We start from the raw sequence: 27970 nt of genomic DNA, 5'->3' as shown, positions 1-27970 counted from the left end.
AGAACCTTTAAGAGGAACCAGAAAACCTCAGTAAGAGTGATCTTCTGAATAGCTCAATGCTATTTTTCAGATATGCCTAGGGCTCAAGACCAGCTAGATTTTAGGTAGGGATTTCTGCAAAGTAGAACCACGCCCACTCTAGAAAAGGGATGCAGTAATTGAGGGATCGAATACTAAATCAATGACCAATATAATTAAGTCCAAAATAAAACCATATATATACTTTGAAGCTCTACTTTTTTTCATTTTTTTCCACTAAATGAAAAGTAATTAACGAGAGTTTACAACGTGCCAGGTACTTTAGAAGACACCAATATGCTCTCAAGCTGGGAGAGTAAAAAAGATATGAACAAGCAACCCAGACCTTGAACCAAAAGAGGTACCTGGGGTCCGTTGAGGTTTAGATCTGAAAATTTCTGTCGCTCAAGGTCAGCATCGCCCACAAAGCGGCCGTTCTGAAACAGAGCCCACAAGAAGACAATTCACTTTGTGGCCTTCTTTTGCTCTATCAAACACAAATGATCTTTTTTCCAAACAGGAAAAGGGCTTTCAAGAAGGCATTTGTGGCCTGGAGTCGTCTGTCAGTATAGATAAAAGAACCACATCACGCCTTAGACTCGGCACCTCAGACCCGGAACTGGGCCTGGAACTCGGGTGGCCTGGGTCTCTGGAACGTAGGAATGTAAGTGCTATCAGGGCAGAGGGGTTTGTGCGCTTTGGTCAGTTTTGCTCAGTGCCTCCCCAGTGCCCTCAACAGTGCCTGTACATAGTAGGTACTCAAAAATCTTTTCTGAATAAGGCAAGTTCCCCGTGAAATCTTTTTGGAAAGCCATAAAAACATAGGAAAGTTGGAAAAGCTAGGGTGGGGGGTTTCCAAAAGCCTTCCCTGTTTCACGCATCTTCACGCTCTACAACCACGGGAAACTCCCACACCAGGCAGCTTTATAAAGAAGGAAGCAAGAGATATGAGCTTCTCTTTCCAAGCAGGAAGAAAATAAGCATCTCAACCCCCTTCAAGTAAACAAATGTCTCAATACTTTCATCACCAATTATAAGATTCACAGAACACATTCAAAAAAGGCATTCTTAAGTTGCTCCGTCTGAAGCAGCAGGAAATAATCTAATGACCTTATACTACGTAAAAACACATTTGACTACTCCCCTTCAAAATGTATACAGTGAGATTCAGCCACTTTGAGAGACTCTTCCCCTACCCTACTCCCATTACATGGGACGTGTAATGCTGTAGGGAAAGGAAGTTAAACATTATTTTCAGGAAGAAGGAAGGGTGTGGTTACATTGCTGAGCAGAAGTTAAAAATAAAAAGAGAGACTCCATGTACTAAATCCTGGAATTCCCCACCACCTCCAAGGCCGGGCAGTCCTGCCCTCCTCTGCAGTATATTCCCCTCCAACCGTAACCCTCTACTCTTGTTCCTGTAGAAATCCTAGAAGCACTGCAAACACATGGCTTCCAAATTCCTGGTCATCCCCAATTGAAATTATATCCTCTCACTCAACAACCTCTTTAGCCTGAGGGACCTTCTCCATTTCAAAAATTAGTCAGTGATCATGAGCATGAGCACTGGTCTCGGTTCCCATCAGGATCTCCTAAGATTAAGTCTATCAGGCAATGCCCACTACACACACACACACACACACACACACACACACACACACACACACACACACACACACACACACACACACACACACACACACACACACACACACACACACACACACACACACACACACACAGACAAAACCTCAGACAGATTACATCACGGCAGAGTCAGACTACAGAAACCATAGGAAACAGAAGATACTTCTCCTTTCAATCACCAACTCACTTCAGAGTCGCATCGCAGTCAGCCAACCCAGAGACCACTGGCTCCTGCGGTCATCTGGCTTAAACAGCAGCATGATGCTCCCTCTCCAAGTCTAACCAAAAGAATTACCAATGACCCCCTGCTCCAAAAAATGACTGGCACAGCCAACAAAAAGAGTGTGGACTGGGAATACACAATTTACCGACACTGCCACGCCTCTGAGCAAACTGTTCTCTGAGGGAGAATGAGATGCAAGATGTCCAATTTCCCCAACCACTAAGCAGGCATTTAATTTCCTGAATTTTTGATAGGGAGGAAGGGGGAAACCAGGGAAAAAAAAGAAGTAACTTGAGTACAGCTTCAAATTATATGATCTGCCACTACCAGACGGGCATCCCGACCCAGAAACCCCACTGCGGCGGACAGGAAGTCAGATGGATGCTTCGAGAGAAGTCCAGGCAACGCGGCAAGCAGCAACGTCCTCTGTCTGAACCAGGACCAAGCGCCCTGCGGAGGCCATCACGGGGCACGGGCACGGGACGCCCATCGCCTGCGGGGAGCAGCCTCCCCGAGGGGCCCGCGTTCGCGGGCAGGCCTGGCGGACGGAGAGTTACCTGGTGCCGGCGGGTGAGCGTGCCGTTGGCCAGGAGCGGGCTGGCGTCCTGCGGGGAGACGCGGACGCGCTCCAGCTGCGCCGAGACATGGCGCCGCTCCTCCTCCAGCGCCCGGGTCAGCTTCTCAAACTGGGCCTCCTGCTCCTTCACGGAGGCCAGGATGCTGGCGGGCGACTCCACCTCCGAGTCGTCCATGGAGGTGAGGGCAGGGCAAGAGGAGCTGGCCCACTGAGGGAGGGGAGGGAGGAGGCCCCCACTGCACACTACCGGGGAGGCGAGAGAGGAGACAAGGGCACCGGTCAGAGAGGCGGCGCACGATTCGCCCGGAGCCAGAGAGGCCCCTGTCCGCCCGCAGCGCAGAAGGAGAGCCGCCACCAAGCCTGGGCCCGCCACCGGCGCCTGCACAAGCAGGGTGCTCTGCCCACGACCCTCTGCGACGGCCCCTGCAAGCAGAGGCGCAGCCAGACCCTGCCCTACACTGTCGGGGGAGAGGATGGGGCTCAGGACCGCAGCCACACACGAGGTTGAAGCCAGGCTCTTAGTGGAGCTGCAACTCCGCACCACAGACGAGCGCTCAGGGTCCTGCGGGGCAAGCCACCTCTCCAGACAGAGGGGCAGGACAGGTCTTATTTCACGTCTCCCAAATCCCAACACTGAAACTGTGGCAGTGGTGGCAAAACATGCTAAACGAACATGCTAAGTTAAAACACCAATAAGAAATGGGAGAAGTAAAAAAAACATTCCCACCATCAAAGGCAGGAAATAAAACTAAGGCCCTCAAATTGAATACATATATAAAGGGGTTTTTTCTACTTTTCAAAACTATACTACAATATTGAGGGCAGAATGTGTGCCTTGGCTAACGGACAAGAAGGCAGCAGAATAAAAGACTGTAAAAAGGCACCGTTTTCAGTGACCCCCCACATCTCCTTGTGGAGCAGGAAAAGGAGCCATCATATGAAACTATAATAAAGGTATCCCTTCAAGCAGTTCATAGGCTAACCTTTAGTCGATAGCTGGGACTTCCTCCATCCCTGTCATCCTGAAGAAAGCTCTAAAATGGGCTCCAGTTTTACCTCTTTACTTATTCCAACTAAAGGTAAACACCCAAGCACCTCCCGAGGATGTGTGTGTGACTGCCACCACGGACAGTGGTCATTCAGAACTGAGGCGTGCCCGCACCCTAGGCCTGGACTGCGGGCTGGCCGGAAGGTGGAGGCCACCACGGCAGGCTGCTGTACTGAGCAGGCTTTCTCTCTCGCAAGCTGGCAGCGGCAGACTTTCTGGGTAGTCCCAGATGTACCATGTTGAAAGGTGGGCTTCAGAATAAACCCTCTCCTCTATTTCCCACCCTTTCATCAACCCCTCCAGAAAAAAAGCACTTAAAATTTTTTTATTGTTAATAAACATATTTTATACACACCTGTTAAGAGAAGGTCGCAACTGATTGGTTTAACAGAAAACAGCCCAGGCTAGATCCAAAGTATCATGGGAGAAGCATCCCAGCCACCACAGCAAGGAGGGAGCAGGAAGGAGAGAGCTGTAGGAATATTTGGAGGAAAAACAGGAGTGAGAGGAAAATAAAATATATCTAATATATTTAAAAAAAAAAAAAAGGAGCAAGGGCAGATATGGGGGAAAAAACAATCTAGGAATGGGGGTAATTTAGAACATGACCTGGAATTGCTAAATGTTACAGATGCCCTTTGGACTTTGCTGTTTTCAAATACGCGGACCCTGAATGTAGTTTTCAATAAAACCTGGATTCTGTGGCCATGTCCGTTTCTCTACCTGTACTTCTGTAGAACACTAGGAGCAGGTTATAATGTGGATAGAAACTCATTTACCCCCTGTTCCCAGCAACCAAACTGGGAAGGAAAAAAAAAACTGCTGTTGGAACATCCTTCCCCCTCCTCCCCACCCCTGAGGCAGAAACGTCAGAGCCCAGTCCCAGCATGCCCACAGAGACATTGGGAAACCAGTGCAACAGCCGTGCTGGGGAAGGCGTGTGGGGACTAGCCAGGCTCGCCTTCTGCTTCAGTTCCCTTTCCCACGCTCCCCAGGGCCCTACCAAGACGCTCGGGCCTGTCTGCTTCAAGGTATAGGCAGCATTCAGCAAGCAAGAGTATCCAGAGGAGCTGGCAAACAGGCGCCCAACAAACTCCTTGGGCTTCCCCAGTGGCTCAGCTGGGCAAGAATCTGCCTGAAATGTGGGAGACCTGGGTTCAATCCCTGGGTGGGGAAGATCCACTGGAGAAGGGAAAGGCTACCCACTCCAGTACTCTGGCCTGGGGAATCTCATGGACTGTATAGTCTTTGGGGTCACAAAGAGTCGGACACGACTGAGCGACTTTCACTTTTCAGATTCCTTAATTAATTCTCCGTCACCGAGACTCCTCCCAGTGGATCCAGGCCCTAAGCCCAGAAATGCGGTCCTCAGCCTGCGCTCTGGGCTCCCACAGCCACTTACCGACTCCTGCTCTTCCTCTAAGTTCAAAGACCGCTGTCGCTTTCTCAATCCCCTACATTCCAACAGGCCACTCAACAGTCTTATTTTTAAAATATGTTCTTCCCTTTCATTTTTATTACTTAATTTTAAGCACTTGCGCTTACCCACTATATCAATGATCTACGAACCTCCCATACTAAGAGGACTCTGAGCTTCTCCCAGGTCGGCCTGAACTGTCTGAAACTGTAGTTACTACTCGGGCAGTCTCCACCCTGTAATCTTCTTTGCTAATAAAAGACCAAACTACCACTACTATCAAGCATACAATGACAACATTCCCGTTGCAAAGAGAAACTGTCAGTCTGCCATAAAATCGTCGCCTTTTGCCCCCACAACTTTAGGAAGGGTAGTGGGGCTCTACCCAGGGATCCAACTTGGAAAGCAGGATCTGGAGACATTAGCTTCTCCCATCTCCATGGTTTGTAGAGCAAACCACCCGGCCCTAATTTGGAGAGGTTGGAAACGTTAAGAAAGAGAAGATCAGATTCCTAGGACTAAACGCATGGGGGAGGCTTTCTGCCCGGAACAGGGCAGAAGCAGAGCTTTGCAGGACAGAACTGGACTCAGAAGACACACCCCGTCCCGGCTCTGCCACTAGCCAAGGACGGCAGCGAGGCCTGCCACGTTCTCGTCTCCAAGGTGCCAGCACCGCCAGCCCAACCTAACCCAGAGCCGCAGCGAGGGGCAGCTGAGACAACGTACATTATATAAATGTGAGGTATTAAGTTGTTTCAAGAGTTAGTTTCTATCTTCCAATTACATTACTTAATGATAATGCCTCAGCCTAAAACTATTTTGTGAACTAGTAGATGAAATTAACCGGATCAAGGGCATACCTGGGTTCCAAGGAGTGGATGAGCTGGTTTCCCTACTCTAGCACTGTTTACTAGGAGGTCCCACCTAGACCAGTGTTTCTGGGACGTAGGGTGCTTTTCTTCAGCGCCTGGCAGCCATCACAGAATTACACATCTGCTATAATCAACCCTCAATTCCCTACTTGAGGCTTTAGCAGTTTATTAACAAGGAGAAAGGGAAGGTGAAAAGAACTAACAATCACTGAGTGTTTTACATTTATTATCCTGGCAATCCTTCCAAGGACTCTAAGGAAGTTTTACTGCAAATGAGAAAACGGGCTACAGGTGAAGAAATTACCCAAGGTTTCAGTTAATAGCAAATTTTGAACTTAGTCCAATATAAAATGATAGTCCAGCACCTCTCTCCTACAACTCAAGAGCTTTATTCCCAAGTATCAAAGGAGAAAGGGAAAAGAAAAAGTTTCTACTTATCTTTAGGTTAAAGGGTTACCCATAATGTCTCCATATAAGAAAGAAGTGGGATTAAAAAAATAAATAAATGGGAGGAAAAGGAAAGCATATGTGGGGGAAGAGAATGAAGCAGTTAGGTAAGCTATATAGTACATCACCTCACAACTCTTGAGACTTGAGTCTCCTGTCAAACATACACAGCATAAAAAACAAATTATCCTAGAGACCAGAATCTGCAAACCATTAACTAATTTTGGCGGTTAAGAGTGAGGAAAGCGTCAAGACTACAGGCCAACACCTTTACCAGTTTGCTACTTAATATTTTCAATGGATTACACTTGTTCTCACTAAAAAAAGATCATTGGGAATTCCCTGATGGCCCAGTGATGAGGCCCTGGGGCTTTCACTATCAGTCTCAGGTTCAATCCTTGGTCAGAAAACTAAGATCCTGCAAGACATGCGGTAAAAGCACCACCCCCCCCCCAAAAAAAAAAGATCACTAAGGAAGTCCCAAGGTGGGGGACGGAAGCAAAGTGAGCAGGTGAAACTTGCCATTCACCTGTCACTAGATCTTCTGAGAATAACATTTTTTATTCTTAACAAGCCAAGACCTATAGACCTTGAACCTACAAGGTTCCCACATTCAAGCAAGGACAACAGCAAATATCCAATCTCTTCTATAAGATTCTAAACCAAAAACAAAAAGTTGAATTAAGTCAGATACCAGAAAGACCAAACAGTTCAACAATGTCAACCAGGTAACAGGGCAAAAAAGTCACTTGCCTAAAACACAATCACCACGATGATGTTCTGCTGTAGACTGGCTGCAGAAACGGTTTGGAATTAGAATTTTCAGAGGTTAAGAATATCAACTTTAAAAAAAAAAAGAAAGAATATCAACGTTGGAATCACTGTCTGTGTGCAGCTCTGTTGCTTCTTAGCTATATGACTTTGGGCAAATCTCTCTAATCCTCAGGCTCCTTTTCTGTAAAATGGAGAAACAGGGAGAAACAAAACACACAGGATGGCTGCGAGGATTAAATGAGACAATCCATGGCAAGTACTCAGAAAATGTCTTGACGCACAGAAAGCTATTGCTACTAATACTACTGCAAGGAGATCCAACCAGTCCATCCTGAAGCAGCTCAGTCCTGAATATTCATTGGAAGGACTGATGCTGAAGCTGAAGCTCCAATACTTTGGCCACCTGATGCAAAGAGCTGACTCATTGGGAAAGACCCTGATGCTGGGAAAGATTGAGGGCAGGAGGAGACGGGGATGGCAGAGGATGAGATGGTTGGATGGCATCACCGACATTTCAATGGACATGAGTTTGAGTAAACTCCGGGAGTTGGTGATAGACAGGGAGGCCTGGCGTGCTGCGATTCTCGGGGTCGCAAAGAGTCCGACACGACTGAGCCACTGAACTATACTACAAACAGCTAACATAAGGGACTAAGGTTTTTGGAGGTGTTGGTAGGGCGTTTGAAGAAACCACTCATCTCCGCACACGCCCCCCCTTCACCACTAGCTGTAGTTCTGTTAACTACAGGCTACAGGGATTCTTCACACTCTTAAGCGGAGGGGGCAGGATTAATCTCCAGACCAGAAGTCAAAAGACCTGGAGTACAAGACCTGGCTTTGCCAAAACCAGATCGTGAGACCTTGGAGAAGTTATATATAAACCCATGTAAGCTTTACTTTTTGTTACTTTTCAGAGTTTAGCTTTATAAGATATGTAAAACTATAGACAGGGTGACTCTGAACCTCTCTCCGACCTCCACACAATTCAGCTAAGTATATCCAAAGAAATGACCAAAATGAGGCATGTAAACCTCTGTGGAAAGAGGAAGATTATTTGTCTTCAGATGGAAAACTCTAAACCCCACAAAACAATCTTTGGGCTCTGGAAGAAACCATGAAAAAAGAAGTTTTATCTTCTGTAGCCACGTTCAAAGGCAGCTCTCTTCCCTTCTATTCCTTCATTATAGAATCAAAGATAAAGTTATCTCCTCCCTCTAAACACAATGATAAGGAAAAACTACATCATCCTAGGGATTCCATACTGCTTTTTTAGAAGGTACAGACTGAGCCGTCTACTGAGGAATACACATCAATAAAACACAGCACCTGTAACACCACAGAACATAATCAAACCAAAAGCACAGGTATTCTAGACACGTAAAGGTATTTATTTGCTTTGACTGTTCATTTGCCAAGTTCAAACCAAATAGTCCAGTTCAACCACACAAACAGAAAATCTGCACTTTATTTTTAAATCAAAAGGAATATATTTTGTCGGTAGTTTTCTACGGCTTCTTATGACAGTGCTTATACCAAAGTCCAAAGTCTAAGCACCCCACCCACCACTTGAAGTTCCACCATCTGAACTGAGAACATTTCAAAGCTCAGTCAGAACAATTCTAGTATTTCTCCCTGCTGGAAAGACTCACTCCTATGATAACTCAAACCCTGGACAGGATCTGCAATAAGACGGAGAGGACTCTGTTCACTTCACAATCTCCTGCCAACTGGGCACTTCGCAGAATTACAGAACTGATATTCCAGAACCTGACTTGCCGGAAGCATTTAGCAGCTTCCTTGCTCCCTGTGGCCTGCTCTATGACAGGCCCAGCTTCTCCACTTAAGAGCACCCAAAAGGCTGACCGAAGGAGTCTACAAGGACGGACTAGGTCTCACCGTGTCCGCCACTGTGTGCACGCGAAGTCCCTTCAGCCATATCTGACTCTTTGCGACCCCGTGGACTGGAGCCCGCAAAGCCGCTCTGTCCATGGGATTCTCCAGGCAAGAACACTGGAGTGAGCTGCCACTTCCTCCTCCAAGGGGTCTTCCTGACCCAGGGATTGAACCCGAGTCTCCTGCCTTGGCAAGCAGGTGTCTGTTTCCACTAGTTATAGTTATATCGCTCAGTCGTGTCCGACTCTTTGCAACCCCATGGACTGTAGCTTACCAGGATCCTCCATCTATGGGATTTTCCAGGCAAGAGTACTGGAGTGGGTTGCCGTTTCCACTAGCGCCACCTAAATCTAATGAATTAAGGGAGTCTTGGTAAATCAACCTCTTCTTAGGTTAACAGTGATCATGCTATCTCATTGGAGTTTCCGAGAAAAAAAGGGAAAATAAATATATGAAAAGTTTTGGGGTTTTTTTTTTAAGAAATACTCCTTGTTAAAAGGCAGCTGAGCCAGCAATCTCTACAGGTCACTGCTACTGCTGCTGCTGCTGCTAAGTCACTTCAGTCGTGTCCGACTCTGTGTAACGCCATAGACGGCAGCCCACCAGGCTCCCCCGTCCCTGGGATTCTCCAGGCAAGAACACTGGAGTGGGGGTTACCCTTGCCTTCTCCCCACAGGTCACTGTGAAGTCACTCAGTCGTGTCCGACTCTTTGTGACCCCATGGACTGTAGCCTACCAGGCTTCTCCATCCATGGGATTTTCCAGGCAAGAGTACTGGAGTGGGTTGCCATTTCCTTCTCCAGGAGACCTTCCCGTCCCAGGGATTGAACCCGGGCCTCCCGCATTGTAGGCAGACGCTTTTACCGTCTGAGCCTAGGACACCTTAAATATTCTAGTTACCTGTTCTAGGATTTAAATGTTTTTTACTGTGACTTTAAAAGGAAAAAAAAAAAAAAAATCATCTCCACCATCTTGACCCTAAATTCAGAAACCAGATGGAACATTCTTATTGCTCTTTTCCCCTCCCAAGTATTCTGGGAACCCCCCAAACCGTAACATACTAAAATGGCTAAATGCTAGGCTGGCTCTGAAGCAAAGTAAGGGCGTGGCTCTCGTCTACTGAGGGGGCCCAGGCCTGAAAGGGTATGGAAAGGAACAAAACCTGCTTCTTTCTGGAGGTGTATGACACACACGTAGGACTGGTCTAACAGGTCCTTCTGATCTCTCAGGCCAAGCTGCCTCCTTCTCCTCCCCCACTGCCCACGTGCTTCTCCAAGGCCTTCCACTGGGACAGATAACACTGAATTTCCTCTCAATCCTGAGAGTCTGAGATACATCGAGTTACTTACCTGTATCCCTGTTGCAACCCTGCCGGGGCACCTCAGCCAGCCTTATAAGGAGAAAGCAGAGCTTTAGGGAGAGGCCGATAAGGAAACAAAGATAAGAAGGAGGGGCCAAAAAAAAAAAAAAAAAAAACGGAGGTGTCAGACTGAAGGGAGGGGAGGCCAAATGCCTTTCTCCATTCTACAAAAAGAGGGAGAAAGAGAGGGAGGTCGGCATACAAAGGGAAATTAGGAAAAGTCTAGTCAAAACGCAACAGTACAGTTTAACTTCTGTCTCATAAAAAAGAAATCCTAAAATTAACTAGGATACCTTACACTCTTCACTACCATAGGCTAAGAAAAAAAAAAAAAATCCACGGGAAAAAAGCTTAACCTTAAGGTTTACTAGAGGTCACCCAACTGTTTGAGCTCACATTCCTTTTTTAAAGTGGCAGCTTCTCACCGAACCGCCTAACTTTCTATCTCTGGTATTCCCACCAACTCTCTTGCCCATTATTTGAAGATGACCTGGAAAAGCTGAAAGCATGTAATTGAATCATATCTACAGTCCAGCTTCCTAAGAAAGCCCTGAGCCCTAAAATGAGCAACAAGACACTCGTTCCATTAGGTTTAGAGTACGCCTCTTTTGACACAAGCAACAGAGAGACAAGTGTGAGTCTATGAAGAAATCACAGGGGTGTGAAGCTCCTATTTCAGCCACAGGGCAGATGGCTGAAGGAAATGTTTCTCTCTCTCTTAAAAGAAGAAAATCCGACCTTCCAGTGAGAGAACAGTTTTGAGTTATTAATTACGGACCTCTGCCTGTAAGTGAACACACACACTCTTCCCAACAGCCTCTGAGGTAGCATCGGCCCCTTCTGTAGAAGAATAAACTTGTACATAAGAAGGATTCCGTTTCCTGCCCAAGGTCAACACAACTAGTGAGTGACAGAAACACATCTCTTCTGCTCCAAGTCCATGTTCATTCCCCCTGAAAGACTGAATGAATATGAACTTTCTATGCTTCTTGTGGTTAAAAGTCATTGTAATTCAAGTACAGAAGGTGACCAAAAGTAACTTTTGGGGAGGGGATGGAGGAGTGATGACAAAGGATGAGGTGGAAGCATCTAAACTTTTGGGTATTGCCTTCATTTTAAAGAGCAAGACCTTACTCAATTCTGGAGAAGAATAGCCAGAATTGAGAAATACCTTAGTTTTCTTATTTTAAAAGGAACAAGAACTCAAAGAGAAAAGCTGAGAGAAACAAAAGAAGTATTACTTTGTACAAAATCACCTACTTTTCCCCTGAAAGGCCTGCTGTTGAAATCTGGCTACTTGCCACATTCTCTAAGCACAGCTCAAGAAAGAAAATCTAGCAACAAACATCCCTTCTACCATTTTTAATGTGACACCTCACTAAACCAATAGCAGAGATCGGAGGTGGGAGAGAAAACAGAAGGAACTAGAAGCGGGGAAGACTGTGCTAGCCAGTATCAGAACAGAGGGGAGGGATTGTTCTAGCGGTATGTCAGCAATCTGCCTCTAGGGCAGCTGTCCTCCTGGGTAATCAAAGGCCGCCTGTGTGTGTTTTCAGGGACGAGCCAGCTCGGCAAGAAGTTGAAGACTCAGCCACCCAATCCACAAATTGAGAAGAGATGCCTGTTTCACAGCTGGAATGGAAGGCAGGGGAAAACACAAACAAGGAGAAGCCGGGGGTGGGGTGGGGGACGGGGCCCCACAGGTGCTGTTTCAGTCTAGATGGAGGGGGGAAGTCCCTGAAAACGACCAACCACTGCCTACTAGAGTGCAGAGAACTGCCAGCACCTCTCAACACTGAAAAATGGGGGCGGGGGTGGGGGCGCTTCCCTTGGCGGTCCAGTGCTAAAGGCGCCACACTCCAGATGCAGACAGCCCAGGTTCCAGCCCTGGTTAGGGGAAATGCGTCCCGCATTCACGGCGCAGTGAAATGAACAAACACAAAGACAATTTTTTTTTTAATAAGTAGGTTTCTCCAGCTCTGTGTGGACGATTGGAATTGCCTGTTTCTATGATGCATGAGACTGGATGCTCGGGACTGGTGCACTGGGATGACCTGAGGGATGGGATGGGGGGTTCAGGATGGGGGACACATGTACACCCATGGCTGATTCATGTCAATGTATGACGAAATCACTACAATATTGTAAAGTAATTAGCCTCCAATTAAGATAAATAAATTTATATCAAAAAAAAAGGAATTGCCTGTTTCTATCCTTTTCAGACTCAACAACGTATCTGCAATATATACCGTGAATAACATAACATAAACATCTACCTCCTTCTAATATTCCTTCCTTAATTAAAGCCTAGAGATCTATAAATAGTAGCGGCACACATAAAAAGTCAGTGAGATCCCCAATACTAAGAGATGGTAGCCATTTATTTAACTCGAGTGCTAAATGCAAAAGGCCAGTCAGAACTCACACTCCTAGCCCTCGGAGAAGCTCGCTGCCCTGAGACCCACTAGACACACAAAGGCTGCTCTCTTCTCAGTAGAGCCCGGCAGCGGAGCGGCTCTCCAGGGACAAAGAGATTTCACAGGAGAACCACAAAGACATCGCCCCTCTCGGCTCCCCCACTCCCAGCCTTCTCACTTCCTGTCACAGTAGCACCAGACCACAGTCTCCCAGAAACAAACAAATACAAAGTGCTGGATTCTGGGCTGCAAGCCAACCGCATTCCAGGGCATCCTGTCTACCAATCGCCAGCCCCGAGCTCCCACTCTGCGCCGCGCAGCTCCTTATCAAGTTCAGGGAAAACAACCCTCCTCCCTGCCCCAAGCTACAGGGGACAAAGCTCGTGCCTTTAAGAATCGGCAGAAAGATACTGTGTGAGGACCTCAGGGCTCAGAGGGGCTGGGGCGACTGTCAAGGTTCCTTCTTGGCTAGTTTCTTCACTTAGGGGCTGGGGATTTTAAAGCCACTGCTGGTGTTATACTCAGTTCAGCTGTGTATGTACATCTCACAGAAAGCTTCATCATGGCAACCTGATCACCAATCCGAATTCAGTCAAGAGAACATTCCCACCTGGGAACACTACTTTAGGACACATCCTCTATCACCTTCTCCACCACCCACTTCTACTGTTTTCACAGTCTTTCAAACTCAAACACAAGCATAACGCTGCTTTCTAAAAGGCCCTAGAGAGAACAAACAAAAGACAGCAGACTCCACCCTGCGGGAAGCAGAACAGGCACCACAGACGCGAGGAGCACAGCTCTCTATTTCCCCAGGGAGCGAAGGGAGGTCTTCTAGGGACTGCACGGGAGTTCCTGCAGCAGAAAAGGCCCACACTACAAACTCAGCTTTTCCTGCTCACTGCTCCCCCTGGAGTGGATCAGGGGCGGCAGGTTTGCCACCTCATCAGGAAAGAAAGCCTCGCTCCCTAATAAGAGCCCTCAGCTCACACCGAGAATGGGATAAATGATACATGTTTCTATTGTCTTATACAAGCCCATTGGGTGTTAGCCCTTAACTCCAGAAGCAAAGATGCAGAGAGAAGTCAAGCCCTATTAACCAGATTCTAGAAATCCAAAGCAACACCCTTTGCCCCCAGGGCTCAATTCCCCTTGCACAAGGTTTACATACAGCACAGAGCTCTCAAACCAGGGGGACGTTCCAGGCAACTGACTTAGTAACACACTATTATTTCTCATCTTTTCCCCTTCCTTTCTCCTTGGCTCTGCTAGAAGCCCCCTGTGCGGAAACCTGATTTGGATGGTACATGTTGATGCAAAAATTGATAAGTCTAAAACACAATTAGAATGAATTAGTCCATATCTGGCTATGATACAACCAGATACAAGGAGGTGGGGCAGGTATACACACAATAGTCAAGTCATTCTAGGGCTGGAGAGAAAAAAGAATATTTAGCTTTGTTTGACTTCCCTGGTGGCTCAGACGGTAAAGCGTCTGCCTACAATGCCGGAGACCCCGGTTCAATCCCTGGGTTGGGAAGATCTCTTGGAGAAGAGATCTGGCAACCCACTCCAGTATTCTTGCCTGGAAAACCCCATGGACGGAGGAGCCTGGTAGACTACAGTCCATGGGGTTGCAAAGAGTCGGACACGACTGAGCAACTTCAGCTTCACCCTGTATTTCAGACCAGAGCCTTGCCACTGCAAGCTCTATCACTGAGGTATACACACACAAAGTTTAAAATCTCTTACATAGCACTAAGCCAAACTAACTCAGGAATAACTTAAAAAAAAATTAGTATTAAACAGTACAGTAGGAGAGTTTAAGATACCCCCCCCTTTTTTTTAAGTGTTTTAAGATACTTAAAAAAACACACACCCCAGACAGAGAACCGGACACACCAGTATCAAAGTTGCTGTTACTCCAAAGGGATACTCAGCAAGTTCTCTGCTTCAGATTGAGCAGGTGAGACAGAAAATGCATGCTGACTCAGAAATACAGTCACCCCACAATGTGAGGGAGGGAAACAGACCAGTATAGCCAACTGATCGCAATTCAGCACTTCACCAAAGGCCCTGCTTCTACTCCTACCTCTGGCTGTTTACAGTCAGAAAACCCAACCAAAGAAATAACAAATAAGTAAGGAGAAAGTCAATGGAAGGGACCAAGACTTAAGCTGAATACTTAATGGTTGGAAAAGTACGAATCTGTTTTGCTATATAACTTCACACATACCCCTTTCTCTACGAGTCAGGCCCAAAGCTGAAAGAATTGGAAGAAGGGGAAGCAGAGAAAAGAATGTGATTGGGAAAAGGTTTTGCTACATTCCAACTAGCCAACATCCCACATAGCATTAAAAGTGCCCAAGAATCCAATCCCACTACTGAGAGTTGCTAGGACTCTGCTAACACACATCCAATTCCACCCTCCCCCTAAACACCCTGAAAAGAAGCATAATTGAGACAGCTTGATGAGGGCACCAGCTGTTTCCCCCACCCTCCCTCCCCCCAGCCCGAGACCACAGTTCAAACTCACATCAAACACTTAATACAATTGACTGGCCAGTAGGAAGGAGAAGCCAGAACTAAAATAGCAGGAAGAGTGCCAACTGGCCCCACTTACAAGGAATGCTTTCTTGGCTCAATTTAAAAATATGAAACTTCTGTCATCCACTCCCCTCTGCCCATTTATGCTCTCCTTTCCACTACCTACCCCTCAGTATCAAATGGATTTCAGTTTCTTCCCTCCAATTCCTTCATCTATTTTCAAATGTCAGGGAATACAGGGGAGGTATAAGGTTTAATGTAAAATAATGTCTTGGAGACTGGAAGGCTTCCTGGACTGCAACAGCAAACGCAGCACAAAGCTATTACATAAGGTCAAGTAGAAAGCAGTCCACACAGCATCCATCTCTGTGTTTTAAGAAGGGAACAAACCCTTCTGCTCTTCCACACTGATATAACCTGATCTCCCCAGGCACGATACCAGTTAAAGCACTACTGTGACCAGCCCCTCCCCCAGCCATATTCTGAGTGGGCCAGCATTAGCCAAGGAGGAAGGGAAGGAAGCCGGCACTTCCTTTTCAGACAGGAAGTAACATTGGCCCTTCCTGCTGAGTTTTAAACAAATTGTCCAGCTGAGTTTCAATGTTAACATCCTCTCCTGAAGTTGTTCCACAATTTCAAAATGGAGAAGGGAAATGGAGATGTGGTCCAAGTTTCCCTTCCCCCTAAGAGGCAAGTCCTCCACCCCATACTAAGCGCTGGCAGAATCCCCAAATCCGACAATGACATCTGTCATTTCAAAACAACAGGGGATACAGAGATAGAAAGCTTCCAGTTATCCACTAACTACCATGAACCAGTCTCCTCTACTTCTCATACTGAGTAACCACCCATCTGAGAAATCATATAGATCTGTCCAGTCAGTTCAGTCACTCAGTCATGTCCGACTCTGCGACCCCATGAATCGCAGCACACCAGGCCTCCCTGTCCATCACCAACTCCCAGAGTCCACTCAAACCCATGTCCATTGAGTCGGTGATGCCATCCAGCCATCTCATCCTCTGTCATCCCCTTCTCCTCCTGCCCCCAATCCCTCCCAGCACCAGGGTCTTTTCTAATGAGTCAACTCTTCACATGAGGTGGCCAAAGTATTGGAGTTTCAGCTTCAGCATCAGTCCTTCCAATGAACACCCAGGACTGATTTCCTTTAGGATGGACTGGTTGGATCTCCTTGCAGTCCAAGGGACTCTCAAGAGTCTCCTCCAACACCATAGTTCAAAAGCATCAATTTTTCAGCACTCAGCTTTCTTCACAGTCCAACTCTCACATCCATACATGACCACTGGAAAAACCATAGCCTTGACTAGATGGACATTTGTTGGCAAAGTAATGTCTCTGCTTTTTAATATGTTGTCTAGGTTGGTCATAACTTTCCTTCCGAGGAGTAAGCGTCTTTCAATTTCATGGCTGCAATCACCATCTGCAGTGATTTTGGAGCCCCCAAAAATAAAGTCTGACACTGTTTCCACTGTCTCCCCATCTATCTCCCATGAGGTGATGGGACCAGATGCCATGATCTTAGTTTTCTGAATGTTGAGCTTTAAGCCAACTTTTTCACTCTCCTCTTTCAGCTTCACTCAAATGTTCCGATTTTGTGGTCCTCAAACCTGAGTGATCAGAATCACCTGGGAAGCTGTTTTTAGAAATATCTCCCAAATCTACATCCCCAGTCTTCACACCTTACTATCTAGGTGCCTCAGAATTCATCTTCGTAAAAAGCTCTCAAAGAGGTTCTGACAGCTGCTGGGAACCACCATCCTGGCCTATCCCTGACAACCCTCTGCCCACCACATTCCTCTCCCAAAAGGAGAGGACCTGCTTTACTGTTCACCAGACAGCTCGTTATTCAATTTGGATTAAAGTTCCTTTGAAAGTATGGAATTAAATATATAGATGGCCAGAAAGATACAATATTAAATGCTATATTCCCGGCTCAGAACCTAAAAGGAAGAACTATCTCACTTCTTTGGAATCCTGAGTTGCTACAGTGGAGGATATCCCTATTTACACTGCAGATTGGAAAACCCAATTATTGTTTCAAATGACTCAGTTTAACTTTCCTCCAAAGAACAAAGAGCTATGCCACATTTCCTAAGACTGGTTCCACATTCCATCCCAAAAGAAGTCCAAAGTCCTAAATCTAACATTCAAGACCCTAGATAATTTTAGCCCAGTTGACAACATAATAGAAACACCAGAAACTCTGGATTCACGTGTTACCTCTGACACTTATCCAAGTAAGTCACTTTAACTTCTGCTTTGAATAGCAAGTGAGTAGTAAGATGTCTTTAGAAGGAGCATAAAAAGAAATATTTCCACAAGGAAGCATGTCACCAGACTTAGGAAAGAAGAATGGCATCAAAAGACTTACTTTCAAGACAACTATAAACATCTGTAAAGCAGTGATTTAAAGCAACTCCAAAATGTGGGGAATCTGATTGCCCAGAGTATTTCCTGCAAGATGATACACAGTTATCTGTCCAAAGGAGAAGGGGATAGGAGGGAAAAAAAGTTTCCTGATTGAGGGCATCTCCCAAGGATGATACTAGGTAACAGAATGACAACTAGATAGGTAAAATTAAAGGGAAGAATAGAGGGCAACCAGGTCAAGCTCTAGGGTTAAACTCCAAACTGAGAGAGAGACCCAGAGCAAGACAGAGCCACTCTTTCACTGAAGGACAGACTAGCAAGACAAGAAATCTTGCAAGAGAAAGTAAGAATGAGTGATTCAAGACAAAACTCCTCTGGGAATCACTATCCTTTTACTTTTCTTTTTTTTTTTTTTTTCCTTTTACTTTTCATTATGGGGGTGCCACAGAACATTGATCACTAAACAGCTGGTGCTTCTTCAATCTTACCAAAGCCAACCAAACCAAGGGGTTCAGCCTCTGTTTTAACACCATTACTGCTTATACATATCAATACATAAAAAGGGAAAACAGACATACAGTTAGTTATGAGAACTGACCACATCCCCTAATGTGCAAGACAGTAATATGGACATGGTGACCTATGAAATGGCCCCTGAAGCTGTGTAATCTCAGTGATCAGGGCTGTGACAGAGCAGGAGCTTTTGGTCTAGTGAGCAAAACAAAAGCAGCAAATAAGCGGGGTAGGCATAATATTTGGTCATAAGCCAATTCAACAAATGTACTAAAAAAAAAAACCTCAATGTACTCAAATGTACTCAAAAAGAAGGCTGTCATTTCTACTGTTCATAGAAATTTGACTCTGTAGATCAAATGGTGGAGAAACAGATTTCTCTAGGGAAGAAAATTTTGATCTCAGTTTCCAAACACACACAAGCTTATTCTAAATAGCTGCATTACTTTTATCATTCTCCAAGACAAGGGTCATGCACCTATGCAAATTCTGCTACTTTGCAATTTCTGTGCTGACTATCCTGCAATGGGACAAAGATGGAGGCTGGGCCAGGTGTTGCCTCAACTCCTAATAAAGCATACACAAAAAATTGTTATCAGCTGTTGTCTTTGGAGTCTGAAGTGAGGAAGACTTCTTTGTACTGTACAGTGCAGAAGGAGGTCCTATACAGTCTCCGCTTATATCCAACACACACTCACTGGACCTCTCTGAAAGGGTTTACTGCCCCCATCTCTCTTGCTTGCTGGTAACAACCAGTCTCTCGGGGCCTTTGCACTTTGTACCCTTATCTGTGTGACTTCATTCTAATTTCTTTTAAGTCTCTTTCAAACGTAACTTGTAAGTGAGGCCCTCCCTGACTACTCCATATTAAAACAACCTCACTCCTAACCCTTGCACTTCTTATTCACCACTCTACATATTTGGCTTTATTTTCCCCTCAATAGTGTTATCACACTCTGACTTACTGGGTATTTGCTTGCTCACTTAACGCCTATCTCTTCCAACTGGAATGAGAGCTCTGTGAGTCCCAGTTGGTGCACAGCAGGCTCTCGGTCTCTTTCAAATGAAGACGTTTCACTTTTTCAGTGAACGCAAAAAATTAAACTTTAGAAAAGTAAATCAACATTATTTCATTTTCTTTCTACAATTATTTTTCTAATTGTGACGTTAGGCCCATCAATGGGGGTGGTCTCAAGTTGTCTCACCTGCAGATTTGACTGACCTTCAGCAAGGGAGACATTCAAATGGCCAATTCTGCCCTGGTTTACAAAGCAGTCAACAGAGAACTAAACAGAAGCGAAGTTACAGAGCCTCCCCCATTCCAACAAAGAAACAGTGAAAAGAAATCAGATTGGCACCAATTTCTCCTTTAAAATAGATCACTCTATTTTAAAAGTGTACTGAATATACACCAGCTACTTTATTTCAATGAGATTTACTTCACTTGCAATGAAACGGAAACTGTAGGTGCTTTGATAAAAGTACTGAAAAGTTGACCTAGTTTCTATAACAATGCCTTATATCCTCAACCACCAGAATATATTTTGGTTTTTCAAATATAAGCTCCCTAAAACAAATATCTTTACTCCACAAAGAGACCTCTCAATACACAACCGCATTCAATATTGAACAACATGCGAAACACACACAAAACTGATACATATCCCATAAGTGACTTACTTTTACTCTGGGAAAAGTAAGTATCTTCAGCTCTACTGTCGACTGAATAAAAAATGAGTAATTAGTAAATGTGGGTGATATTTGAAAATGGGGGGGGGGGACCTAATCTGAATTAGAACTCAATCTTCTTGAATCATAATAATTAATCCTAATCTAGACCTAACTGAAATAACCAAATTCAGTATCCTAATACTCGAACCTTCACCACATGAGTACAATTTATTCTGTTTTAAGAATTAGAAATCTCAAAAAAAAAAAAAAAAAGAATTAGAAATCTCTTCCATATTAAGTGTTAGGGAGGCAAACTGATGCCCATGAACACCACCAACCTAAGGGGAAAAAGAGAGGGGAGGCAAAAAGATAAAGGAGACACCAAATAAAAAGAGGAAAGCGAACGAGAAGGAGAAAACAGTAGAGGGAAATGTGGGTTTCAAAAACCACGGAGGACTTCTCTGGTGGCACAGTGAATAAGAATCCACCTGCCAACACAGGGGACACAGGTTTGATCCCTAGTCCGGGAAGATCCCACAGGCCGAGGGGCAACTAAGCCACAACTACTGAGCCCACGGGCTCCATGGTCCCAAAAGAGAAGCCACAGTATTGAGAAGTCTACACACTGCAACTAGACAGCAACCCCCCCAACTTGCTTTGTCACAACCAGAGAAAGCCCACACACAGCAACAAAGACCCAGCACAGTTAAAAATAACTAACTACGGAGAGCTGGGTGGAGAAGTCATGATAGGAAGCTATAGAGTGCCAACAGAAATTAAGTGTAAAGACTTTTCAGAACACTAGTTTCATGGGTTATTTAGTATGAGGGAAGGAAAAACAGGCTGGAAGAAACCAAAAGCTTCCAGACAAGGCTGCAGTTAACACATGCCTATTTCTAACAGGCCACAGTTTAGCTCTTCCACATATAAGAGCAGACCACTTTCACAGAAGCACACGTCTCACAGGAAGCACTGATGAACTCAAAATCTCTACATGTCTCAGTTTTGCCAATGTCCCATAAATAAGGGTTGAAAATAGAAAATGATGTTTCCTGAACATAAAAAAGTGAGGTTTATTTCCAGAGAAGACAGTAAAAAACCACCTTCATCACTGTACAATTGCTTCCTGTACATTCAAAACTAACGTTATCCTACAAAATCCTGGTTGGACAAGTGAGACATCAAGGGAAAGAATCTGGTCCGAAGTTAAGAATAATAAACCCAAACAAAGCTTTTTCAATCCACTCTCTACCAAAAAATTAAAGGAAGTTTACCCTTGGATGCTAGAGTTCTGTCTCCTGTAGATACAAAAAGATGGGAGAAAGTTGTATTGCTGTTTTTCCCCCTAAAGTACCCAAATCTCCTAAGAAATTACTGCAAAGTATACTGCAACAGCTTTGGCTGCCACCAGCTTCTCTTCCCTCACTCACGCCTCCCTTTTTAAGAGCTGTCCATTCCCACAGCACCGGTATTTTGGACAACCCTGCCTCCACAACTTAAACTTGCCTATCGCTAAAGGCACTTTTTGTCTATTTTTTTAAAAAAAAGAAGGAAAGAAAAGCTTATTCATCCAGGATACCCATTTATTCTGTAATAAAAGCATCTATATCCACCACAGAGTCTCAGGTCTTACGACACCTTAAAGGAAACTTAATCAGACAAATGATGTTTGAATTCATTCAAAGTATCCATTCTAATAGCAAAAACGAGGTATTCCCATGAGCCAGGCAACTTCCTATGAATTTTGCATGTAGTAAGTCACTTCATCATCACAACAATCCTATGCGACAGCTAATATCATTGTCCTCATTTCACATACAGGAGCTCAAGGCGTAAAGCAGGTACACAATCTTCCCAGGTTACTTCGCCGGTTAAGTGGTAGATTTGCACAGGGGCAGTCCAGCTCCAGCGTCCAGGCTCTCACCATGCAACGCTGCCCTGCGTCTGTATGTGTGGCTCACTTAGACTGGAAATTCCCTGTTTGGTCAGTATATTGACCAAAAAATACAAAATAATAAAGCATTTGTGGCAAAATTTTAACAACTGGTATCCAGGTGAATGAAGGATATACAGGAGTTATTGTGCTCCTCTTCCAATTTTTCTTAAAGTCTGAAATGTTTTCAAAATAACAAGTTTTATCATCTATAATGGGACATGTTTTGTGACCAAATTATCTGTAGGCCATCAGAGAAGACTTTGAGAAAACAAAACTCTGAATTTTTATAATGTCCCCACTACATGCCTAATCTAAATGCCCACATCACTCCAATCAGGTTTAAGGACTCACTGGAGAGGAAAATGGCCTTAAAATGGGAAACACTGTCCCTGAACCAGAATAATAAACATTAAGTATTGAGAACAGGGTCCACATTTAATAATCAATAACATGCAATTCCAAGTAGAATTGGGGAGGGGGGGGGACTTCCAAAAATACAGTATACAATAAAACTAAATACAAATCAATCCATACCCTCATATCCCAGTGGATAGTTCTAACTGAAGAGTCGTTCTTCCCCGCCTTTACAATCTCCCTGCCAGGGGATATCAATGCCCTCTATTACAAACCTTGGAGGCAGCTGCATTTAGGCAGAGCAATCCCTATTTCAGCATCTCACAGCATTTAACCCCTTTTGCAAGGAAAGAGAACATGAAATCACATAGTAATAACCTATGGCTCATTCGTTTAGGCAAATTTCTCCTTACTATTATTCCTAATTTCCCAGAAAATTAATTTGGGTTCTTAAACTCACAAACTTTCCAATACACTTTTGTGAACAAAATCTCCTAGTTTCATAGCCAAAGAATTGACAAAAAAAAAAAAAAAAACAATGATGTCTGGACATACTTTCTTTGAAGCACTAATGTTCAAACAATCATTTCAAGCTTTTTATGTTTTTATTAACAAGTATAAAAACCAGTTACTTCCAACACAGCTAAAGCAATACTTCCCTGCTCATGCCCTAATAAGTCTGGGTTGGCAGTTCCTCCCCTCTAGAAAATGGTTACACAGAAGGTTTCAGCGTCTGAAGTTAACAGCTGCCTATAATATGAAATGAACTGCCGAGGGTCCTTACTGTTTACACTCTTATTTGTACTGCTTGCCCAGAAAAGAAACAGGATTAAAGAAAAATCCAAATTTTAAACCTTCAATTCTTTCTAAAATCTGTATTTAAAAATGGAAGGTAGGCAATGTATAAAAGGTTAAAACTACAGACTAAATTTCAAAATCACATTGCAAGTTTATTAATCTTTGTTGAATTTTTTCCCATCTCAACTTCCTTTCAGCCTTCCCCACAAAAGTCCCTCACTGATTCCCATAGTGTGTTATTTAACCAATATTTACTGAGCACCTCAATATATCCCAGACACTTAGACAGGTGCTAAGGGGATACAGAGATAAGACGGTATTCTACATTCAAGCAGGTCAGTATAGGGGAAAAGACCAAAAAAACAGACAGACAATTGTAATACAGTGTGATAAACATTATTTGAAATACCTGCTACAAACCTCTCCCTGCAAATTGGCAATTCATTGCAAACCCAAGTCAGAAAATTCCCTGGAAGAAATTTCACTGACAATCAAATAAAGTTTGAGACATTTCCAGTAGGTTTAAGAACTACAGGACAGTAATAGTGTGCATATGCAAAGATCCCTGTAATAAAGGTTGAGATAATATCCATTCTAACATATCTAGCTCCTTACAGCTTTACGGAAAATGGATTTTTTTACATACATTACTCTACCTCAGAGCATGCAGGAAATCTAAGCGAGCACTGGCCTTCATCAAGATGAAACAGTCCTGCCTCTAGCAAGGGCTCAGTTTAGTTCTGGCTCTTATTTCTATTCTCTCTGGAGAACGGCAGTGTTTTAGTGGTTAAATTCACTAACTTTATACTCAGGACAGGGTTTAATCCTGGCCTTGGTCACTTACAAGCATTGAAATTTTCAGCAAACCTCAGCTTCTCTGAGGCTCAAATTCCATAAAAAACAAAAAATAAACCAAAAACAGCAAACAGAAAGTTACTGTAGGAAATTAAGTAAATATGTTCATGCAAAATGCTTAGCACCCATTGAGAAAACAAGGTGGGGGCGGGAGAGGGAGGGCTGGCACTCAGTAACAGGGGACCACCAAGTACCAAAATAGAAAGCAATAAATTATACCGAGCTAATCATTTTGTTATTCCAACTGAATAATGATCTATGCTTAATTTATTTGCATCCATCCTCTCTCACTCATCTCTAGAGATCATCTACCTCATAAACCCAAGGCTGAAATGGCAATTACTCAGAGCTGCTTTCTTTTTAAGATTTCCAACAGTCCCCATTTTTATCCTAGCTGAAAGAACGCATTCTAACCCCTGTGACTCTCCATAATTGAACCCTAAGAAAGGCATTAAGACTCTAAACACCCAAAGGAGGCCCCCACCTGGAACATAGAACATACCTTAGTCATATAACAAAGAAACCAACAGCACATAGGAGTCAAACAAGGAAAGGAAAAATCTGCAGAACTCATACTTACTTGTCATTTTCTACCCCCAAACCAAAATGAGGAGCAAAACAAAAAATAAAAGATTTACTTATTCACACTCTTCCTCTATTTCCTGGAAGAACTAGCAGAGGTGAGGTAAAAGACGAATCTTCCATCTCATCATTCAAAAGGCTCTAATAGCACACACCAGTCAAAACAATGCCTCAGTTCGTGGAAACAGTCCTTGGATGCTATGTAACTAGGATGCCCACTGCAGCTATACAAAGCCCAGTGTTTAAAGCTGGACCCAAACCACCACCACTCAGTCACCCAGAACCTATTTTCAAACTGCCTTTGTACTCGCTCAGACTCCCTCATCCCTCCCCCTAAAGGCTGAGTGGGAAACTGACACTCTGGCAGCAACATGACCAATCCTCTGAAGATCCACCAAGAAACCCCCTAGGCTGCAGTCAAGGCTGAAGAGAGCATTCGAAAATTTGGAAATGATATAACTACAGCCCAGCAAAAAATACACATTGTCCTCTTTCTTTCTTTTTAAGTGCACTTGCTATAATTAGATGATCCAAACATTAAAATTTTACTGTAGCCCTTGCATAAATGAGATTAAAAGAAGGAACAAAGTTCAGTTTCCTCTGAAGCTACAACCTGACAAGAATGAAATCATCTTTCAAGAAATATTCTTGGGAGGTGGAAGGGGGATCGGGATGGGGAATACATGTAAATCCATGGCTGATTCATGTCAATGTATGACAAAACCCACTACAATATTGTAAAGTAATTAGCCTCCAACTAATAAAAATAAATGAAAAAAAAAAAAGAATTAAAAAAAAAAAGAAATATTCTTGTCCTGAAAAAGAAATTCAAGGAAGTGTTCTAGTCTAAAAAGAATTAAGGGGCGGGGCGGGGGGGGGGGGCGGTTCAAAATCAGAGTATTATTATAGATACATACCAGTTTAAATCTAATAGCAGCTTACATATTAAGGACCATCCTCTTACAATTAGGACAATATCTATTGCAGTTATAATTTTCAGATGATTCGCATTTTCAAAGGGAGAAGGAAGAGAACGTCCAGTTTTCAGCTACTGAGGAGCTGGCTATATGCTTATCTAGTATTTTTGCAAGAATGTATGTGCAAAACAAAAATAAATCTTATGATTAAATAGAAGATACAAAAGCACAGTCATGGGCCTTCAGATCTTAAAAGATTTCTGATTTCACAGCAAGTTAACCAAATCAAAAATGCACCTCCAAAAAACAACTTTCAGTTTGGTTTAAAAATAAGAATTCAGGGGCTTCCCTGGTGGCTCAGACGGTAAAATAAGAACTCCCCCTGTTTTTTCGCAAATGCATCCTAAACACTAGAGTCTGTATTAAGTGTTTTAGCCTAACCTTTTTTTAATCCAAGCCTCTTTCAGAGAGCGCAAAGCTGAAAATATTTCTTGTGTGCTACTTTACTCAGGTGAACTAAAACGCATGATTAGAGTTTCCTTATCCCTTTAAGCACGTAAACCAAACATTATTGTATATGCAGACTGAACATACAATACCTCCACAAATCTTTGCCATCAAAGGTAGTTTCAGAAGGAAGGGGATGGCAGTCCAGTTACCAAGGATCCATTTGTTTTCTTTTACAAGGTAAAGCAGGGAGGCTAAGTCTAGAAGGCGAAAGAGGCTCCCACCCACCACACCTGAAAAAGTAAAAGAGGGATCCACCCAGGAACAGCAGGGCTGAAATCGATCTGGGCCGTTCAAACTCTCCAGGGGAAAAATACCACTATTTAAGCTGCAAAGCTCCCTGCAACTTCCCATTTTCACAAATTTAATAATAAAAGGGAGAAAAAAAAGTTTTGAAACATATGAAGAACCATTTGTATAACTAGCTTCCGACCCGGACAAATTCCTTTCCCAACCCACACACAACATGCCAAAAAAAACCAACTTTTGGTTTGGGCTCTGAAAACAGAAGTTTGTTAGCCTAACCTAGAAAAAAACACATACAATCAAAGACCACACCAAAATGTAAATTTATGGACCAGCTCTCACCCCTCTGAATCTATTCATCTCCCTATATTAGACCTAGAAGTTTGTTTCTGGGCTTTGAATATCTTGCTTTGCTTTAAATATGATAAAATACCAAAATTCCCCCAAATAAGTAGAAAGAAAAATTAATAATTGTTTAAAAGTTACCCGTCAGCATAAAACACCCTCTCGTTTTCAAATTCCCTCGGTTAACGTAAGACAAAAATTCAACTTGGCTTATCCTGCTTTACCCGTTTATACACATATTTTTTAAAAAGGCACACACCTTAAATGTGGACTTCTGAAAACCACTCTTTTAAGAGAGAAAACCAAGGCTCCGTCAATGTGCTGAGAAAGACAAATCCAGTAAGGTAGTTGCTTTTTCGCCACCTCTTCCTCCTTTCAGGATCTTTCCTGCTCTTCTTTCTCTTTTTTTTTCTCTCAGATCCAACACCTAAAATGGAAGTTGCACCCAGCCAAAGGCTAGGGAGCCTGGGTGGTGACAAACTGATCTGGCAGCCCTACCCCCTCGCTTTCCTAAGTGATGTCAGCCCCTGAGAACTTCCAATAGGAGCTAGGCATAAATCAGGGAGCTGATTTTATCCAATAGGAAACTTTATTATAGGAAACAGGGGAAAAAAAGCAAGAGGAGGAGAAAAAGAGACAGGGGGAAGTTTTATATATATATTTATATTTAAAGTGGAGACTATATAATCTCTAAGGAATTACTGCAGAGCTGGGAGGAGTCGGGGAAGGGAGCTGAAAGAACAAGGGCTTTCTAGAATGGCATGCCTAAGAACCACGGTTCTCTTTGATGGTGGAGTTCTTGCTCCCTCCTTCCTTTCCGGGTGGGGAAGCAAAAAAAAGAGCTGATTTTCCTTGCCTGCTGTTATTTGGTTTGTTGCTTTCTACCCCAAAGCATTTTCCCACAGGAAGATAGGAAGGGAAGGAGCAAGAAACACTATAAACAGGGCTACAATGTGTTGACTGGGATGGTAGGGGATATCTGAGGTAAATTCTCAATTTTATTTTGGTTTAAATGCATTAGAGTTAATTAGGAAAACAAATACTTCGACTTAACATTTTTAGTGTCTATACTTTCAATTGGGCTTCCCTTGTGGCTCAGCTGGTAAGGAATCTGCCTGCAATGCGGGAGACCAGGGTTCTATCCCTGGGTTGGGAAGATCCTCTGGAGAAGGGAAAGGCTACCCACTCCAATATTCTGGCCTGGAGAATTCCATGGACTGTATATCCATGGGGTCGCAAAGAGTAGGACACAGCTGAGCTACTTTCACATACATACATACATACATACTTTCAACTAGAAGGAAGCTGAATCCACTAGGCTGTTGAAGAAAATCAGTCTTCTTATTTGCCCCAAATCAAAATAACGTGGGCTTGAGAGGCATAATAAATGATATCCCATAAACAAGTGATATATTTGGAGACAACAGCACGTGTAAGGAAAAGAAACTCTCACATCAAGAAAATTCAATTCATTTGTGAAGTTCGGGCTTAAGAAGGTCTAGTTCATACATTCTCTTTACACTTTACCTAAATAAAGGATTATAACAGGTATTCTTTTTCTCATTAAGAGTTATCTTTAATATGTTCTTAGACTATTAGGCCATGAAGGGCAGAGATT

At 43.7% G+C, this 27970-nt stretch overlaps 1 protein-coding gene across 9 annotated transcripts in view; it reads right to left on the bottom strand.

Moving 5' to 3' along the window:
• The window catches only part of CTNND1 (catenin delta 1), a 45779-nt gene extending 18936 nt beyond the window's left edge, over window positions 1-26843 (bottom strand). For 4 of the 9 annotated variants that reach the window (XM_043914024.1, XM_043914036.1, XM_043914050.1 and 1 more), the window contains exons 1-4: window positions 26612-26832; window positions 3869-3985; window positions 2446-2708; window positions 384-455 (exon numbers count right to left, since the gene is read on the bottom strand). In XM_043914024.1, the coding sequence (XP_043769959.1) occupies window positions 384-455; window positions 2446-2640 (267 nt within the window). In that variant the 5' untranslated portion in view covers window positions 2641-2708; window positions 3869-3985; window positions 26612-26832. Of the gene's footprint in view, window positions 1-383; window positions 456-2445; window positions 2709-3868; window positions 3986-24335; window positions 24738-26611 lie in introns of those variants that run through there. The other 5 variants (XM_043914044.1, XM_043914056.1, XM_043914031.1 and 2 more) reach the window with 5 other exon arrangements.
• Window positions 26844-27970: the final 1127 nt, after the last annotated feature.

The sequence above is a fragment of the Cervus elaphus genome, chromosome 1 (genome assembly GCF_910594005.1).
Source record: "Cervus elaphus chromosome 1, mCerEla1.1, whole genome shotgun sequence".
In the NCBI taxonomy this organism is placed as follows: domain Eukaryota; kingdom Metazoa; phylum Chordata; class Mammalia; order Artiodactyla; family Cervidae; genus Cervus; species Cervus elaphus.
This window is presented reverse-complemented; position numbering and strand designations above follow the sequence as displayed.